This window comes from Clytia hemisphaerica, unplaced genomic scaffold, assembly GCF_902728285.1.
Source record: "Clytia hemisphaerica strain Z4C2 unplaced genomic scaffold, Clytia hemisphaerica genome assembly, whole genome shotgun sequence".
Taxonomy (NCBI): Eukaryota; Metazoa; Cnidaria; class Hydrozoa; order Leptothecata; family Clytiidae; genus Clytia; species Clytia hemisphaerica.
Window position 1 is genome coordinate 1,551,240 of NW_027103587.1, and position 18,487 is coordinate 1,569,726.

At 36.5% G+C, this 18,487-nt stretch overlaps 1 protein-coding gene across 1 annotated transcript; it reads left to right on the forward strand.

Annotated features, from left to right (window-relative positions):
- Positions 1-9,988: 9,988 nt before the first annotated feature.
- On the forward strand, positions 9,989-18,443 carry LOC136801456 (uncharacterized). Its single transcript, XM_067058101.1, has 8 exons — positions 9,989-10,784; positions 11,124-11,455; positions 13,279-13,373; positions 14,051-14,210; positions 14,760-14,826; positions 15,011-15,064; positions 15,753-15,964; positions 17,217-18,443. Exons 1-8 carry the CDS (start codon positions 10,364-10,366, stop codon positions 17,493-17,495), a joined length of 1,620 nt encoding a protein of 539 aa, XP_066914202.1. The 5' UTR covers positions 9,989-10,363; the 3' UTR covers positions 17,496-18,443.
- Positions 18,444-18,487: the final 44 nt, after the last annotated feature.

The following is an 18,487-nucleotide window of genomic DNA, read 5'->3' on the forward strand; positions in this document are numbered from 1 at the left end:
TTGACTTTGTGAGATTTACCTGGAAATTGTTTCAATCGAAGGCTGTAAATTGATTTACAAAAGACGTGGAAAGATGGCAGGAATTCTCACTTACTTCGTCTCGTGTTTGATTTAATTTGTTCTTTTGTGTTACCCTTTAATTTTTCGTGATCTCTAAATTGTCAGCCGCTGAGTGATAGTTCTGAAATGCTTGGATACTTTCGTGGCAGCTTGACTAACCAGGCGATAAAAGTTGACACAACAAAAAGCCTAGTAAACCTACAGTAACAAAATATTGCTGGGAAGTTGTTATCTCATTCACAAAAGACTGGGACGTACCAGATGAGGAACTTATGATAGATACAGTATGTTATTTTAATGTTCTGTCCTCATGGGCATTTTAATTAGACGCTATCTTAGGCTGACCCGGCTAGGTGAGGTAGAATGGATTTTCGAACGTTACGGTACACAGTTTTTGACGAATCAAATGACTAAAAATAAATCACGTGGCTATCCTACCTCACCTGTTCGATCCAGCCCGCCTTCACATGAACAGTCTCTTTGAGTCTTGCACCACCTGAGAAGTATCTTAATAGAGAAGGCAAACGAAAGACCTGTACTAAAACTATAACTAAAAGCCCCTTGCTTCCAATGGGAGAATATTTTATTGGCTAGTGCCCGAATCGAGCCACTTGATGACACATCTTATGCTAGACCTTGGTGATTATCACGAGACATTACATTAACGTTTCTTAATCATTTTGTAAAACATGATTGCAATTGTAAGGAAACATTCTTCAATCAAGACTTGTTCCTGAAATTTCCTCATCATTATATCCCATCATAACACCGGTAATTGTTTCCCATCCCTTTCTTATTAACACTTTCGTGTAAAAGATCAACATGGCTTCGATTTTAAGGAAATCTTGTGGAAATTATCCATACCTGATGGTCTAAACGTTGCTGGCTAAAATCAATGTTTGCAGGGTATGTAGATGAAAGGGCCGAATTAAATGAAATTGAAAACGTACTAAGGGTCCTGGTCAAACCTTCCAAAATAATACGATACATTTTGTTTTTATGCTTTCAATTCCCGAATTCAAAATCTTTCATAAACTGTAATAGCTAAAGAAAAATTAAATTCTATTTTCCTCTTTTCTGCCGTTTTGGTTGGTTTTTCAGCCTCAAGGCTAGGGTTGCTTAGCAAAGTATTAGTTTTTTAAAGGCATGATTGATGCTTATAAAAAAATTGAGGAGAAGAAGTCACGTAATCCAAATTTGAATTATGGTGACTGATTAGGAAACCTATACGGAAGAATAGACTTTAAATAGCAGGGCTCACAAAATGTACGTGAGAAATATTCTCTGGGTACTTATTCACAGCTAGATATTTTGCCCCACTTTGTTCACCCTTTTTTTAAACCAATCCCAAAACCATGCACGACTTGATCCTCATATGAAGTTCTTCTCTTTTAGTTGTACGTGATATTATGATTGGCTTCCAGTAGGAAGAATGGAGAAAATGTTTCTTCGTTTAAAACGAAATTGTACAAATCTATGCGCCCACGAGAGCACGGATAGTATCCCGGGTTTTCTGTGACGTCAGTCTACTAAAGTATAAACATAAACATATAGGGAGAAAAGTTTCTTCCTCGCTGTTCCACCCTAGGAAGTTCTCAAAACGTGAAAAATATTCATTTTAAAAGATCTTTTTTACTTTGTACACCGACTCAGTCAAAAATATAAAAATGTATTTCGGTTTTCATTGAGATTTTCATCACCTTATGTCCCCTAAATTGTAGGGTTTTTCACTCATGTTTCCACTAAAATGAATATATTTGAAAGTTCGATATTTTTATATGAAAATGGCCCAAAATGATCAATAAAGGAAAATGTAACCGGAAATTTTAACCCGTTCAAAGAGAGACGCGCCTCGATGTTTTATTCATTGTACAACTTTAACACCCTTTAAGGGATAATTCCGAAAACCAGATTGTGATTTTAAACATCAACAACTGGGGCCCATGCCTTTTTTTTCTTATATAACCATTTTTATATCTCCCTCTCTTCACTCTTTTTCCCCAATCTTCCTTATTTGAGATGTAAAATTGCCGATAATCATTAAAAGCATGAAATTAACATACACACTTTTTTTTTTATTAGAACACCTAAAATTTGGCTGAGCCTGGATGTGCTTATTTTTTTAGCAATTTTCAGCCTAAAATGTTCTTAAATGCGTTCTTAATTTTTAAGACTCCTCTAAATCGACAATATCATGCAAAATAAAGAGCACTTAAAATTGGTAAAATTTGGACAATATTTGACTCTCGATTTTAGAAAATCCATCTCTAAGTTCAGTTAAAACTGCTTGAAAAGAAGAAAAAATTGTAGTTTCTTGTCATTTTTTCCAAACTGAGGCTGGGCATGTTCTTACGATGTTCTTAATTTTTCGACGAATTTCAGCCTCAATGTTCTTATAAACTAGGTTCTAATAAAAAAAAAAACGTGTAGTTGTGCTTCTGATTTTCTCCGTTAACTCATTCCTCTCAGTCTTTTCTCAAATAAGAGGATCACAACGTTTTTAATTCGTAGTGACAAGGGGGCTAGCCGCTCTTTTGAATCACCGATTTTGACGATACTTGGCCTTCTCGCAGCACATCAATATGGTTTTTTAGCCCCAAAAAGCTAAAATTATATAAAAGTTTTACGCAGAAAGTCCAAAGAGAAGTTACAGTCTGACAAAATGATATCAGGACATAAAAACGCAAAGAAACTTTTTAGATGGTGACACATCTGTTAAAATTACTTCACCATCTGATCATTTCACGCTTTTGTTCGGAAGTTAAATCATAGAGACATCTTGTTTACTGTTGACAGTCTATTCTAACAACTAGAGGAATCACATGCGACAGGAAATAGATGGTATTAAAAAGTAATATCAACCAATCTTTCACTTTTAACGTTTTGTAATAGATTGTTTGAAAAATAATGTTTTCGAATTCGCACTTCTTAATACATCCTGATCATGCAATCTACTGTCTCCGATCTTACATCCTTTTTTCAAAAATCAAATGTTTAAAATCACTAAAACAATAGGTCAAATTCAATTTAAAGCCAATACAATTCTTCGACGCATAATGCTTCGGTTATTTCTCTAGCCAGAATGTCTGCCGTGAATATTTTCGCATCTTTCTGATTTGTTGATGGTGCTCCTTTTTCAAACACCATATTGTAAAAAGACGTCTTAATCGCACACCTCTATAGAACCACGGTATAAAAGGAGCAAAACTCCATTAGCGGATGTCAGAAGCCTAGTTGAGCTCTACATCCCGATAAGGGTTTAATATTGGACTTTTCCAAAAGACACAATTTGTGCGTTTCTCAACGGACTTCGCCTCTTCAAAATTCAGTCAAAGATGCACTCGTTTTTAAATGATTTTCTTTTTTTCTTTTACGCCCTCTTCCCGCTTACGTCAAACTCCAACCTCCCCGCTGGAACTATTTCTGGCTGAAAAGTTGTCAACGTTGATAAGAATGCCCAAAATTTCATTCAATTGAATTGTAATCTCTGCTATAGGGGATCCAATTTAAGAGGGTTGAATGCTATTTTCACTTGCATATTGAACTATCCACCCGGGGGGGGGCACTGGGTTTGCGGACTGACGGTATGTGCGGGCCAAAAATTGGCTTTTAAAATTGCACCCTTACAGTGCAGCAAAAATCAGTGAAAATCATACCCTTAGAGTGCATTTTCCCCAAAATTTTCTATCCTTTCGTTTGCCAAAAAATGGTTAAAATTCTAGCATTTTGGTCAACTTTTTTTCAAAAATTTTCTGAAATTTCTACCCTTACAGCGCAGGCGGCAAAAAACCCACCCTTACAGTGCATTTCGGATGCCTTGAAAAATACACCCTTAGTGCCCGCACATACCCGTCAGTCATTTTGCTTGGCTGCCCCCCCCCCGGGACTATCCACCACAATTGGCGTTTAGGCCCTTTGATTTTATTTCCACTGGTTAACCATTTTCAATGGAGCATCAAGAAAGAGATGCATGGGCGGATGTTACTTTGTGCAAAGGTTATCGACGTTGCGAATAAAATTTGTCAGTATTGGGGTGTTATGTATTCATTTGATGAAAAAAAAACAGAGTGGGCATTTTGACCTGATTAATCAAAGAGTCTATGTTGATAATAAAGGCTGAGTCAGATCAAGATATTTACCTTTTAAGGGCTCATATGGCATGGCAATAATAATCAAAAAGCTTTATCAAGTTAGAATAATGGATTACTAAGTGGTAGATAAAGATATCTTTGTTTCTTATACCCCTTTTTAAACTACAAAATATGATATTTTATCTTTTAAATCAAGTTTCCATGGCTTTTATATATTCCGTTGTGTCTACCATTGCTTTTAGTCACGAAGTAAAAATGTTCATTTCCTAGAGATTACACTTTTACATGACGATTATGGTTGTCAATCGTTATTGTAATGCCTTTTCAGTTTTAGTTATGCCTTGGTTGGTGGAAACACCCCATTGATATGGAAAGGGTTGATCAAATAGAATGTATCACGGAACCTTTGAAAGTGAAGTACGGTATTTAAGCATTATAGGATCAAAACATAGCTCTGATGTTGCAAAGGTTCACTACAAAAAGAAACAATCGAGAATAGTCGCCACACAAGGTCGTCAATGCATGGAGAAAATGCTTGGTACTACACGAAAGAATCACCAAGATGCATGCTCAGGCGTGCTGAGAGATTTAGCTGCCATGTCAAGAAATACAATTGAATCACATTAAGTATTTAAGCATTAAGAGTAGCGGGGGGGGGCTTTGCGATCCGTAGCATCTTCAGTGTGGCGAAACCGGATGGAGCATAAAGTTGATGTTACGGATCCTCAGGGTTTGTCCCGTACTATATTGGCGAGGGAAAACTCTCATTTTAATGATTTTTACGAAGCCAAACTTTCTTGACATATGAGTCATTTTCAGATTTTATGATGAAGTTGGTTAGTAAATATTTGGTCGAAACTTATCATTCAAGATAAAGTTAAGCATATGTGTCAATAAAATGACAATTTGAGGTTTTGCAAAAATATTTCCAAACGTTTATTCAGGGTTTATTGGTCAGCCTAAGCTGAGCATTCAAATAGGTAAAATTTTCTTCTTCTTCCATCATCATCATAAGACGGCAAAAAAAAAATCCGATTTCGGATTATTTTCGGAGAACAAGTTATCGGTAAAACTTTGGCGCGAGAAAAGACCCACGTCCACTTCATTTTTTTTGCGCATTTGACGAATATGATAAAAGAACACTATATAAAAGAAGAGAAGAAAGAGTAAAAATGAAATTTTTTTGTTTATTCATTAAATTGAAAGAAGCTAATGCATTGTAAATAAATAGACAGTATAAAAGAAAGTTTTTTATGATTGGTTTTGAGGCTTTCTTGTCTGGAGAGAGTTTTTGTGTGTAGGAAAGCAGAGAAATGAACGTCAAAGTGTGGCGTAACATTAACAGAAACTTGGAATCATCATAACTTTTGATTGAGTTATCGAAACTGGACGGAATTTTCGACGCAGCTTCCTCAATATAGAATGCACTCATTCACATTAGGGAGTGGTCAGAAAGTATCTACTAGGGGGGGGTGGAGGATTCTAGGGGGGTTCCAAAATTTATTCGAGGGTTAGGGGGGGGTTTCAAATTTTTTTGAGGGTTTAGGGGGGGGTTCCAAATCTTTTGGGCAACTCAAGAGAAAATGTAGGAAGTCTAATTTCATAGTTTTACGTTTCAAGATTTCAAAATTTTTTCGGCCTGACGGCCGAACACTCAGAATTTATTTTATTTGATATATGTAATGTCATACTAACATTTTGGGCATCATCGCCTTGCCCTTTTGGTTTGTAGCATTGAGCTAAATGAGGAAGTAGATTAGTGGCTTTCACAGCTCATCAGAGTGGTTTGAAAAAGTACTTTTTAGAGAAAGAAATTTGTCAAAACAAAGTGTCTTTTAGCTAAAATGGTGGTGAAAAACATCAACATTTCTCCCGTCGGCGCAAACCATGGTTGTGCCTCCTTAGTCTCTACTAATATCTTATAAATTATATACACAGAGCTTTGACAGACCCTGGAAAACCTGAAAATATAGGTTTATAGGGAAATTTCAAACTCAGAGAATTTTATTTTTCAGACTCCTTTTAACAACAGAATAGCTTGTATTTTAGGGTCTCGAGTACCTGATCTTCAAATTTTTCTCCCTCGGGGCCAACCATGGTGGCCCCTCAGGATATTTTTGAGTAATTGAGTAATGCGTCTGTAATGTAGGGAGATTATGTATCAGGGAAAATAAGCCGTAATTTTCTCCCAAAACTTTGGGAAACTCAGAGAAAATAACTCGTTGATTCTTATTTTAAACCCTGGACTATTCCTATAGGAGATCTACCATTTTGATTGACGTTTACACACGGGTTTTTTTCTTTTGTTTACTTCAGAGAAATTCCGTCGTAACCATGGAAATCGACGGAAAAAATCCCGTGGTGTAAACGTCAATCAAAATGATAGATCTCCTAAAGGACTATACTCAACTTTACAGGGCTAAACTATCTCCCTTACCTAATTTTGACATAAAAAACTGTCATACAAACAAATAATACTCTTTGTACCGCATCTGTATGAATTGTTTTTTTGCGTAAAAATTTTTCTAGTGGGGGGGGGTGCGAAAAAATATTGGGCCTTATGAGGGGGGGTTCGAAATTTTTTTCCAGGCTAGGGGAGGGGGTGCGAAAGTAATTTGGGATTTTTCAAAATATCCTCCACTCCCCCCTAGTAGATACTTTCTGACCACTCCCTTATACTAGGGGCCTACTTAGTTCAACACGTCATTTAAATCAATCTGATAAATGTGACGAAAGCTGCAGTGAACAGTGAACATCTAAAGCGACCGCCTCGGATATACTTTCTCAGAGAATAACGAACAGGTTTAAGACATTCTAACGAACAGATTTAGGTGAAATTTCCCGGGAGGTTTACTTAGGCAAAATGGATGCGAACCATAAGGGTACCTTTTTTCAGGCCTGAAAAGTCTCTCAGAGGGGTACAAATTCATAAGTTAGTCTCTAAAAGGGTCCCAAAATCACGAAAATCGAAAATTTTTCTCTAAAAAGGACACGATTTCCAGAAGTTTTGACCAAAAATTTGGTGAAAATCAAACCGAAATTTGGAAAAAATCTAACCAAAATTTTAGGAAAGTCTCTCAAAGGGTCCCAAAATCATCAAAATTTTGTCTCTCAAAGGGTCGACTTTCTGCTTGGACACCCCGTCACCTCGTCTAGTACCCCCCCCCCCCAAAGGTGAAATTCCAACATCTATCCCATGTCCACTTTTGGACAAATCCAACTTTGTGTTAAACATTTTTTCGTCTGAAGTTTTAGCCAAAATGAGCTTTTCAACCTCTTTGACTTTAACAACGAATTAGGTTTCTTGATTGTACTTCCTTCTAATCGTTTTAAGCTTATTGGGCTGACCTTCCAGCGCAGCTGGTTTATTATCTTTGCAATAACGTCTTACGTTTTACGTTTTAACTTGCCAACTTGTGACGTCAGAATATATCCTAATAACGGTTCTTTTGCAAGTCTCTGTTTGTCGAAAAAAAGATTTCTTATTAGACGATTGCTTAATATTGCTTCACAGTTATATCAGAAGATCGCATCCGTTAAACGGAGGTGTTAATGCGTCTTTGCAACTTTCGAAAGATGAACTCATTTCCCTCTCTTGCAAAATGGTAGACTGCCAGCATCTTTCTAATATCTTCTAATGACAACAGCTATGGATGCACACAGCCTAGGAAAATGGTAGACGATCCTTATACAAGATCATAAAAAAGGAATTAATTACTACATGACTTCACTCTGTAGTTGAAACCATCGAAATTGTGACATTATTGGTCCTTCAGTCAAAAAGTTTGATGAGATATTCTCTTTAATTTGAATTTTTTCTCTAATTCACAGGATATCTAAGGCTCTTCGGATCGAATTAGAGAGAATCAATTAACGAATTCGAGAACTAGTTTTGCGGTTGAACCAAAATAATTGACGGTTGGCCAAATTATAGACAACGATACCTTTCATTTTAGCCTCCAATCTGTCAAACGCAGTCAACAACCGCTTTAAACCGTCATAAAATGGTTCTGATTGACAGTAAATATATTGCCACCACAAAAAGCTGTCATTATAGGTAGACCGATTGTATTAATTAATTTTGGCATTTCTTGTTGATTTTACCCATTGACGATTGATTGAACCTAGTTATTGATTTATTGATAATACTGCGTTTTAATTCAAATACCATGGAATGCCTAGAATTAATAAACAATTAGCTATAATTTCAAAATTCAGCGAGATGATTTTTCGTAGATTTTCAAAGATTAAGTACGTAGCGATTACTTTAATCGGATTAAATTTCGCGAGTCAGAGTTTTGAAAAACTTCGTGTCGATTTAATTTCGCGAATAAGCCTAAAAACAGCTGAAAATAGCCATTTTTTGCCACAAATGGAGACTTTGGACTGGTTTCTCTGCTGATAATGCGATTTAAAAAATTTTGTGTTGGATTTAATTTTGCGAGGCAGGAATCTCTGGCGTTTTCGCGAAAACAGCAAAAAATCACGAAATCGTGAAATTTAATCTCGCGAAAGTTAATCCGATTAAAGTATATAATCGTTGGTCGTTGGAAAGGTTTTCGTAAGTGTTTAATATAAAATCAAAATGAAAAATTTCAAAAACTTTTAAATATAAATAAGAAATTGATCAAAGCCTTTTAGAAGTGCGCTATGGTTACATTCAACTTGCTCAGCCTTACCAAAAAACAATATCGAATCTGAAAACCTATTAAAATTAAAAGGTTATACATAGAAATTGGCCAAAATATCGTCTCCGGTGGAAAATTATCCTCCAGTTTTTGTCCCCACTGAAAATAATCAAATAGATCAATCCTTACTGCAAAACTTTTACTGATTTTCCCTTCCCCGTTGAATTTTCTGACTTGAAAACAAAAGAATTGAAACCCCCAGCCATTAAAAAATATGTATCGATTCCTATCGAGTTTCACTCCGTTGGTTTTATCCCAATGGCTTAAAAAGATCCTCGAGTCTGTGAGCAGGAGGTGTCCTATTTGAAATTTAACTGCCAGTCAGTTGGAATGAAATGGACAATGTCAAGCTGATCGGTGTCAACTTTATTGATAATTCTGAGTAGAATTTGAGCTCGAAGTGGTGCCCGGAGAAAACCTCACACGCGATGCACAGTATTAAAATTGCAAAAATGTGGGTGGCGCTAGTCTTGCCGATAAATTGTAGTATCACGTTGAGGTTCAAAAAATAGCCTTTACATGTATTACGTACGTAATTTTAGTCATCATTATGGAAGATTATGATCGAATCAGTAGAGGCGATCCTTACGCAAATCCGGGGGGTACTAGGTCGCGAGCTGACGGGTGTGTGCCCCCCCCCCCCGACATTCGACCATTCGATAAAAAAGGAAACAAAATTGAACGTTTGTGAACTTTACGACCTTCATTGGTACTAATTTGACCAGATTTCGATGTTTTTGGGCAAAAAATATAAAAATTTGCTATTTCTTCGGCCGTTAATGGGACTGAGATTTTAATTCATGATATTTTCAACCCTTACAGAGACTGTCCAGGTTCCAAAAAGGCATCCTTAAGGGCGGCACATACCCGTACTCTTCACTTGCCTAGGTGTCCCCGCTCGGGCGCAAATCGAACGTTTGATTCCATAATAGAAGAGATTAAAGTAACTTAACAGAACATGAAAAAACTACTACCTATTCATTTTAATCTCCGTTGGTAATTAGCTCCCCATTTTAACTAGACAAAAAGTTCTTCCTGGGTCACTGTTTCTCTTCCTACATTGTTTTTGGTTTCCCTCCTAAAGAATTCCTTTCTGATCTTAGAAGTTGATGTAAAAGAATATTATATTTGTAGGATGAATAATTGGTGTGAAAATGATTTGATTGAAATCTTTAATTCACACTACTAATCAAATGAATTAGTGAAAACGTAATCTATGGGATAAAAGGGACGAGGTGTGATGATTAGGAACGAAACCTGTGTAAAAAAGATTGATTTATATTCGATTATATTGCTTAATCTATCTATTTCAAGCGATATGGAAAACCTAAGGAAAATTTGGAGTCTTAGAGATATCACTAAATTTTATGATTGAGAAATATTTAAATCACGAAATTGATTTGTGTTGAAAATTTATCTATTTCAAAATGAGGAATAGACCCATCAGAGTTTGACTGAATTCGGGACTGAATTATGTGCAGGGATTTGGAAATAAAAAACTGAAATTCTAACCTTTGAATTATAATGTTTTTATTCCAACTTGTACACATTTTTGCAGTGTTTAGTCTGATTTGTTTTGAACCATCATCCGGCAATAAAACGTCCCCCGCATCACCTGGAAATGCAGGACGCAATGCAACAACACCATCATCACCTGGTAATGCGGGACGCAATACAACAATACCATTATCACCTGGTAATGTGGGACACGGCGAGCATGTGCAGAACGATCCAATGTTATGGTTACAACATAACGTGTGCACAGTACGATACTCCTTCCGAGACATCACAAAATCCTTTCAAAATTGCACATTGATTAAAGAACGTAATCCAATATGTGGGCGTGACATTACTGTTGTCTATAGCCCGAATCCACCCTTCGCTATGGAAGGCAAGAATAGTTCTGCTGGATTTGGGACAGGGCAATACAAAGGCATCTTATTCGGTGAGAATGAATATTGCTCGTCGCAACGCCCCCCCCCCCACACTGGAAATTCGGTCAAAAAACCTCATTTGCAGATATCCTAAGTCATAAGCTTCTGCTGTTTCAGTTAATAAATAACCCTACTACCCTACTAAACAATTTTTATTTTTGTGAAAACATATAAGCAACTTAAAAGGAGCATATTTTAAAGTGACTTCCAAGGGGGTAACTCGGAACCATTATCTTTTGAGAGAATTTATGATTTTTTTTGAACTTGCCAACGTTCTTTGCCTAATGTAGGACTTGCACTGGTGTGAAAATGGAACCTATGAACTTTTAACTTTAAATCTATGATTTTAGGAATCCTCGAAGAAACTATCATCAAAACATGTTGTATGAGTTGTAACAAGTTGAATATATTGCCACCTGTCGGATTCATCGACAAATTCCACAACCGTGAAAAATATGACTTGATTTTACCTATCGAGGGTGGAGAAAATAATAAAATGTTTTTCTCGACACCCTTCTATCCATTGATGACTCTTAAAGCTATCGCGTTCATCGGGAAGCCCCCGGTCCAACCGAATGTTGATTTGTTGGAGATTGTTTTCGATACTGTCTGGTCAAGTTGGTCTCTCGTATTGCTGGCAATTATGATGGCATTTGCTGCTGGATCGGCTATCTGGGTGTTGGTAAGTGTTTTGAAAGCAAGTACAGAACATGTCATATTCAATGTTTGGATTTTTGCTGGACCCACGTTGAAGAGTTTAAAAATCTTTTACCATTTTTATTTTTTCCTGCCAATAGTGGGGGTTAATGCGAGTTATGTCTGGAAAAAGTTTTTATGGATAAAGAACTGGGGGTGATATTACCCTTGCCGACCGACGGGGCGTGCCGCTGATTTTTGAAAAATGGACCCTGCGTGGGACTCGTTTTTTTTTTTAAAAAATCCATAATTTTTCCAAATTTCCCCAAAAAGCTCTACGAGGGACAGATTTTGGTGTTTTTGCGACCCTACCAGGAACCCATGGAGGTGAAAAAAGGTACCGGAGTGGAACATCCCCGTACCCCTTTTTGCCCAAGTACCCCCCCCCCAGCCCACGGGAAAAAACTCTTAACTCCTAAAGTAAGTTAAAAAGTCAATGGTTCTTCAAATTTTAATTTAACCCTATTCTTATGGGCTTTTAGGGGCGGTTCAAAACTAGGGGGCTTTTCCTGTAGCCATCCCTTTAACTTTTGATCTAGTGGGTCTTTTTGGACGAAATTTGGCACACAAGATCCTTAAAAAATTTTTCTTCTCATAAATAGCTATTGTATTCTAAGGCTTTAGAAAAAAGTTGCCTGATTTTAAAATACTTATTTTATCCTAAATATTCAATAAATTGCAGTTCAAACGATATATTTGACATAAGAAATAAATTCGTTTTGGAAAAGTGTCAATTTTTGTGACACCTTACTTTCAAAAATATCATCATGCTCAAGGTATATAAAATTTTAGGTGTCAATTTTATTTTTATTTTGAAGCTAAATAAAGGTTTACAGAATTTACAGAAAATTTCATGGTAAAAGCTCAATTATTTCAGGAGCTATTACCAATAATTTGGCCTCTGAACAGAAACCCTAGGCCGAATAGGGTTAAGGAAAATAGTTGACACCATTGCATTCAGAGCATAAAATTCTGAGCCCGGGGGGTACTTAGGCAAATGGAGGGTACGGTATGTGCCGCCCTTAAGGGTACCTTTTTTGGACTTCCAAAGTCCCGCTAAGGGTCGGAAAAATCAGAAAATCAAATTTCAGTTCCAGTAAGGGTCGGAAAAATAGGAAAATTTCAACTTTTTACCCCCTGAAAGATCGAAATTTGGTCAATATTGGTCAAATTAGTCCCGCTAAGGGTCGTAAAATTCCCAAAATTTTCCTTTGTTTTCTCCTTTTTGGTCCCGGTAAGGGTCCAAAGTTCGAAAGTCGGGCGGCACCCCCCGTCAGCTCGCAACCCTAGTACCCCCCCCTGGGATTCTGAGAAACAGCTTCTCTCAAAAAAGTCTCAAAATCGTATCTAGATTCTTCAAGAAGAAGATCTTCAAGGAGATTACCAAGAAACGAGGGCCGAAAATTAAACAATCGGCAATCAAAGACTTTTTTGAAAAATTATGAATTGACTTTTAAATTTAAAAACATGTCTTTGTTATCAACCAATAAGATCGAAATTGCGCTCTTCCAGAAAATATTCGTACATGGGGGTGGAAGATATATTGTCCGGGGGGGGTAATGACGGTAATTTTCTTTGTCCGGGGTCGGGGTAAACATGCTCTGTTTGGGGGTAATTTTGAATGTCTGAGGGGTAAACTGATGTTTGTTCGGGGGCTAGACGTTAGACCTGCTGTCTAGAGGTTTAAAAGTCATAATGTTCGGGAGGGGGGGGGTAAATTTCTAAAAATCGTTATGTCCTCTACCCACCAGATTCGATTTTTTTGGAAGAGTCCATTGAGAGAATTAACAATAACTTTTATTTTTACAGGACACATGGTACAATAAACCACAATTCCCACGCTCCTTTCCAAGAGGACCATTCGAAGGATTTTGGTGGGCTTACGTATCCATGACAACTGTTGGGTAAGTGGCAGTGAGGTTTGAACCACAAATTTATAAAGCCCGAAGGGCTACATGTCAAGCTTTAAGCCATCGCAGGCAAAAAAAATTTAATATAGGAAAAAATATTGTTGCTATTATTTTCGAAAACCCGAAGCGAAGCTTCTGATTGGTCAAGCGCTGAAATTCTATTGTAAAGTCACGTAATCTAGGTAGGTATTTCCTACCTAACCACGGCACACTTTCCAGCTAAAGCTTTACATCTAGCCCTTCGGGCTATAAATCTGTGGTTTGAACATAAAAGGGAACAAATGAATGAAAATATTTGTAGAACGTGTTTACGTTATCAATACGATCCAAGAATTCTCCACATTTTATTCGCAATGTAGTAATCAGCAGAGGACCTTGAGATAAGTCGAATAAACGTCCCCTGGTTATTTTTTTAGCTATCAAAAGCTGAATTGCTCTAAAGGGGTCTAAATAAACTGGTTTTAGTAAAAATACCCTTTTGAGGTTTTTTAGATGTACAATTTCCAGCACCATCCCGGATCCCAGAATTTTGAACCCTTACCTTTTCGGGATCTTAGAATATTATTTTTAATGTTAGTGATTGAAGTGGGAGAATTCTTCAGGACTAAAGGGGCTGGTAACGATGTTTATCTAATTTATTCTTAAATTGAGATCACATCGCATCATTTTAGGTACGGTGATCGCACTCCTCAATCGATCGCAGCTCGACTTTTCGCGATCGTTTGGATCCTTATTGGTATTGTGTTCTTCAACGTGTACACTTCTATGTTCACATCGGTCTTGAGTGTTCGCATGGGAACTAATGTCCAGTTCAGCGTCCTTGGTGAAAAAGTATGAATGTTTTTTAATTCAGACAGAACTTTATCTTATATTCACTTTGAGTTTCAACAAAATCGTAAAACTTTTTGCCTGACAGCAAACAATTTGCAAAAAAATATGCAGTTGACGCTCTCTAAAGACCGATCTTCACTTTCGCGTGAAAATGAGCAAACAGTTTTTATCAATCGTTCCTTAACCTTTTGACCCCAAATGCCGTACATATACGTCTTTGATACGTTCCTAATACCGTACATTTACGCAATTTGGTAGACACGTCTTTCTCGTGCCATATCTTTTATTGGCTTGCTTGGTAATCGTTCAAAAAAGAAGAAAACGAAAGTGGAAAGCTTTCCGTTGATATGACAACGGAACAGCGGGTTTGAAAGGAATTCGATTTTTAGAACAAAGCGTCGTTTATGAGAGTTTTCTTTTGACGGTGTCTTTCAAAATCATCGAGCGTCGTATCCAATAGTAGAACGTCGAAATTTGGGAGTGTCAACAGAGCTGAAATGGCTCTTATTGGACAGAAGACTTATGTTTCTTTTTTACTTTCTGACATAGGTTGGAATCTTGGAAAACACATCAGCACCTTTCGTTGGAGCCAGTGCAAATATGGCTCTTATACAAGGTAGATTAATTTCCAATTTCTCATTTTGCATTATCAAAATTTCATTTCTTTCAAATTCTTTACAAGGGTGGGTATAAACCTTTACTTTAGCCGGTAAGTCCTAGAAAAAACAACAGAAAAAGAAGGTCATTATAAACTTAGTCAGGGAGGTAAAAGGACAGCAATGTTATTTTTGTGTTTTCAGTTTATCCGAATCTTTCTTCATTGGGAATCGCTCTTCGTGATAATGAAATCCACGGTAAGCTTTTTACGCGTAAAAAAATTGAAAAGTTTTAACATGAATGTCTTCAGGCTACCTTTTCTGGAAGATATTTGTCCGGAAAAAAAGAAGATTCTCTTCTACAGTAAACTCTCGCTTATTCGAGCTTCTATTGTTCAACTTTTTCTACAATTCGAACTTGTTTCCAGTCCCCGTCAAAGAGAAACCTTCTCAACGAACTTCTATAATTCGAATCTCTCTGTAATTCGAACAAATAAGATTTCCCGTGAAAGCTTGTCTCTACTTGTGCTAGACGATGTTATCGTCCGTTACAGTGATAGTAAAGGCGGGAAAAAATGGCGGTATGGCGTTATGGCGGTATACGGAAAAAAATCGGCGGGAGAGTTTCGAAGACTGGCAACTCTGTCGACTGTTAACTCTTTTCGGCAAAAAAACCCGTTTGCGAATTTTCTTCGGCTTTGAGCTTTTTTCTTAGATAGTGATTCGTCTTAGACTATAACATAGTCTATACTTGTGCTCGCTGCGATCGCACCTTTTGGCTTCAATCCTTTTTGCTTGGAAAAAAGATTACGTCATAAAAATGTAGCGCGCTCGAAATTTTTTGTTCTTTTGATCAATAGTGTGGAAGCTTCGCTCAATAAAGTGCGATCGCAGCGTGCTCTCTGTCTTATTACATGTAATAACTCGTCTTTTTACCACCATCAAGCAATTGCAATGGTTGAACTGGCTGCGTTGTTTCATTTGGATTACTTCAAACGTTTTGACAGTTCAGTGGATATCCAACACAGAACAGAGATCAGTGGGTCAACATTGGGTGTGATTACAGCCAACAGAGATCTGTTTGGTACTATTAGCACCTTCTTTGATGCAAATGAGGAAAGTTTACAAGCAATCATCACAGGAGCTGTCATGTCTCAGGTTAGATATATCGTTTGATACGTTATCAGTTTATTGAAAGTTGCTGAAAATGTTGCGCCCGCTCTAAGACTTTTAAGAACTTTCGCGACTTTTGGCCTCTATTGCAAAATTCTTAACAAGGCATTAATTAGAGTTTATGCACGTGAAATATTCTTTCAAAAATTGAAATTCTATAGAAATTCGAATTTGTGATGAACATCAAATTTAAAGTATATGTTAAGTACCCTGAGTATCAGAGGTTAAGTTTTCAAAAAATATATTAACCTCTGAAGACAAATAATAGAAATTTTATCGCGCATGTGTCAATCTAATCACTGTACAAAAAATCAAAGATGAAGAGCAAATATTACCATATTAATGTCTAGCAGACTGTATCAGTATGCAGTTTACTATTTACGAATTCCCCAGAAACCTCCAAGTGTAATTGAAATGAGTTTATTTCGAAAGAAATCTTTTATATGATCCCCAAATGTATAACAGTAATTACTAAACTTTTAATTATGGAAATGTCACTTTAATTGAATCGAAATAATAGACAGACTTTATGTTATGATTCTCTATCACTGACTCTTTTTACAAAGCATTGATGACTTTTTGTAAGTTGTGTTTTCAACGACGGGAATAAAAATATCAACTTTGAACCTCATCCAAGATCTTGGAGGGTCGTCATGGTTACTTTTGTCTTCGTTGATTGCGCGCTGAATAGAATCTCGATTCGTCGGCACAGCGTCAATATATGATTTTGACCTGTGCTATTCACGGTATATGTTAAGCCTTCTTATTAATGAATTTAATCATTTTACTCCGAGAAAGTAAATTTCACGTAAGTTTCACGATTTTTGTACCTTGGAAATAATCTGAACAGGATTTTTTATAGTATCCCGGCTGATGATAATACTAAGATGACATTAATCCCCTATGGTTAGAAAGAAATTTTAAATTTTCAGGAGCTGATAGTTTCTTTAGAGTCCCCCTCCCCTGTTGAGTGGATTAAGTTGACTTTGGAGCCATGCTGTCATCAGTTAAATGGATAGTAAAGGTGGGAAAATAAGGATGCGCATTTACAGCCGTAATGTCGTTATACTTATACGTAAAAAATTGGAGGTAACGTTTCTGAAACCGTCAGACTTTACCGAATTTATACTCTTTTCGGCAAAAAAAAAACAGTTTGTGAATTTCTTCGGGTCTCAGATCGTGATTAGTCTCAGTAGTTAGATATCTCATTATAACAGTTCTCACTTTCTCTTTCCAGGTCGATGATTTGGGCTACTTCATTAGAAAGAAGAAAACAGACACCGAATTTACGAGTCTTTTCATTTCTAGCAGTAAAATATGGTACGGTTGTCTTATGTTTGGTGGAGTTACTATCGGGCTTGGCATTCTGGGATGGTTTTTGAATTATGGGATAAAACACAGAAAATTAGCACGAAATAAAGTTGAAAAACGAACAAACGATGACAATAACACTCGACCACCAGTGAAACCCTCCAAATGGATTGGTTTTTATAATAGCCAATATAAAGAATCTTGAACCTTGTAATCTTGCAAACCAAAGCAAAATCACTGGTGGATAGTAGGGTTAACCAATTTATTAGGTTAACCCCGATCTTCATTAATTTTTGCAAAATATTTCAGTTGTCAAATGATTAATTATTTTTTTGACATTTACATTAACGTTGGAGATTACCTTATTGGTATATATTTTCGCGTGTTACAAGAGTTTTTTGGTCAATTTTCGCGAAATTTAATACCGTTTAAATTTTTCAAAATTACAAAATCGCGAATTTAAATACACGCAAAAAAATTTTTCTTAGTATTTTGTTAGTATTTTTACATCAAAAACGTTGTGTTTCAAGCAAAATCAGTCTTTTTCTTGCTTTATATTCCCACTTTCTGAAAATAACTAGTTCAGTGAATCGCGAACTTTAATACACGCGAAAATTTTCCAGAAGTCGGCAATCGCGAAATTTAATACACGCGAAACACGTTTTTTTGAGAAAATTTCGCGATTCGCGAAAATTTGTAACACGCGAAAATATATACCAATAAGGTAGAATTCTATTACAGAATAGCCTTAAACAAAAAGTCAAAATAGGCCGAACACAATTATGAGGTAAGCCATGTTAAATCTTATGAAATGTGTTAAATCTACAAAATGTGTAAGAATAAACTTTATCAGTAGATTCGGTATTTCAAAAATCGTTTGTAAAAGAAATTCTTCGTCAAAATATTTCCCCATTGGCATAATAGTTTTTTTCCGAGGAATTTTTCACCAAGGTCGGCTTTTAGAGGGATTTCACCCGGGAAGGGAGTATACATGAGTGCCAGGTACGTGCGAACCATAAATGTCCATTTTGCACACCCTCGAAAGTTGGAAAATTTCAGCTGGTAAATGGGAAGAAAAGAAAAGTTTCTCACAGGGTAGTAAAAACGTCAAAAAGGGCAAAAATTCTTTCAATTTTTGAACTTTGGCTCAGTCATAATCTTTTTTTCTAGCAAACATCGTTTACAGGAATTATTACA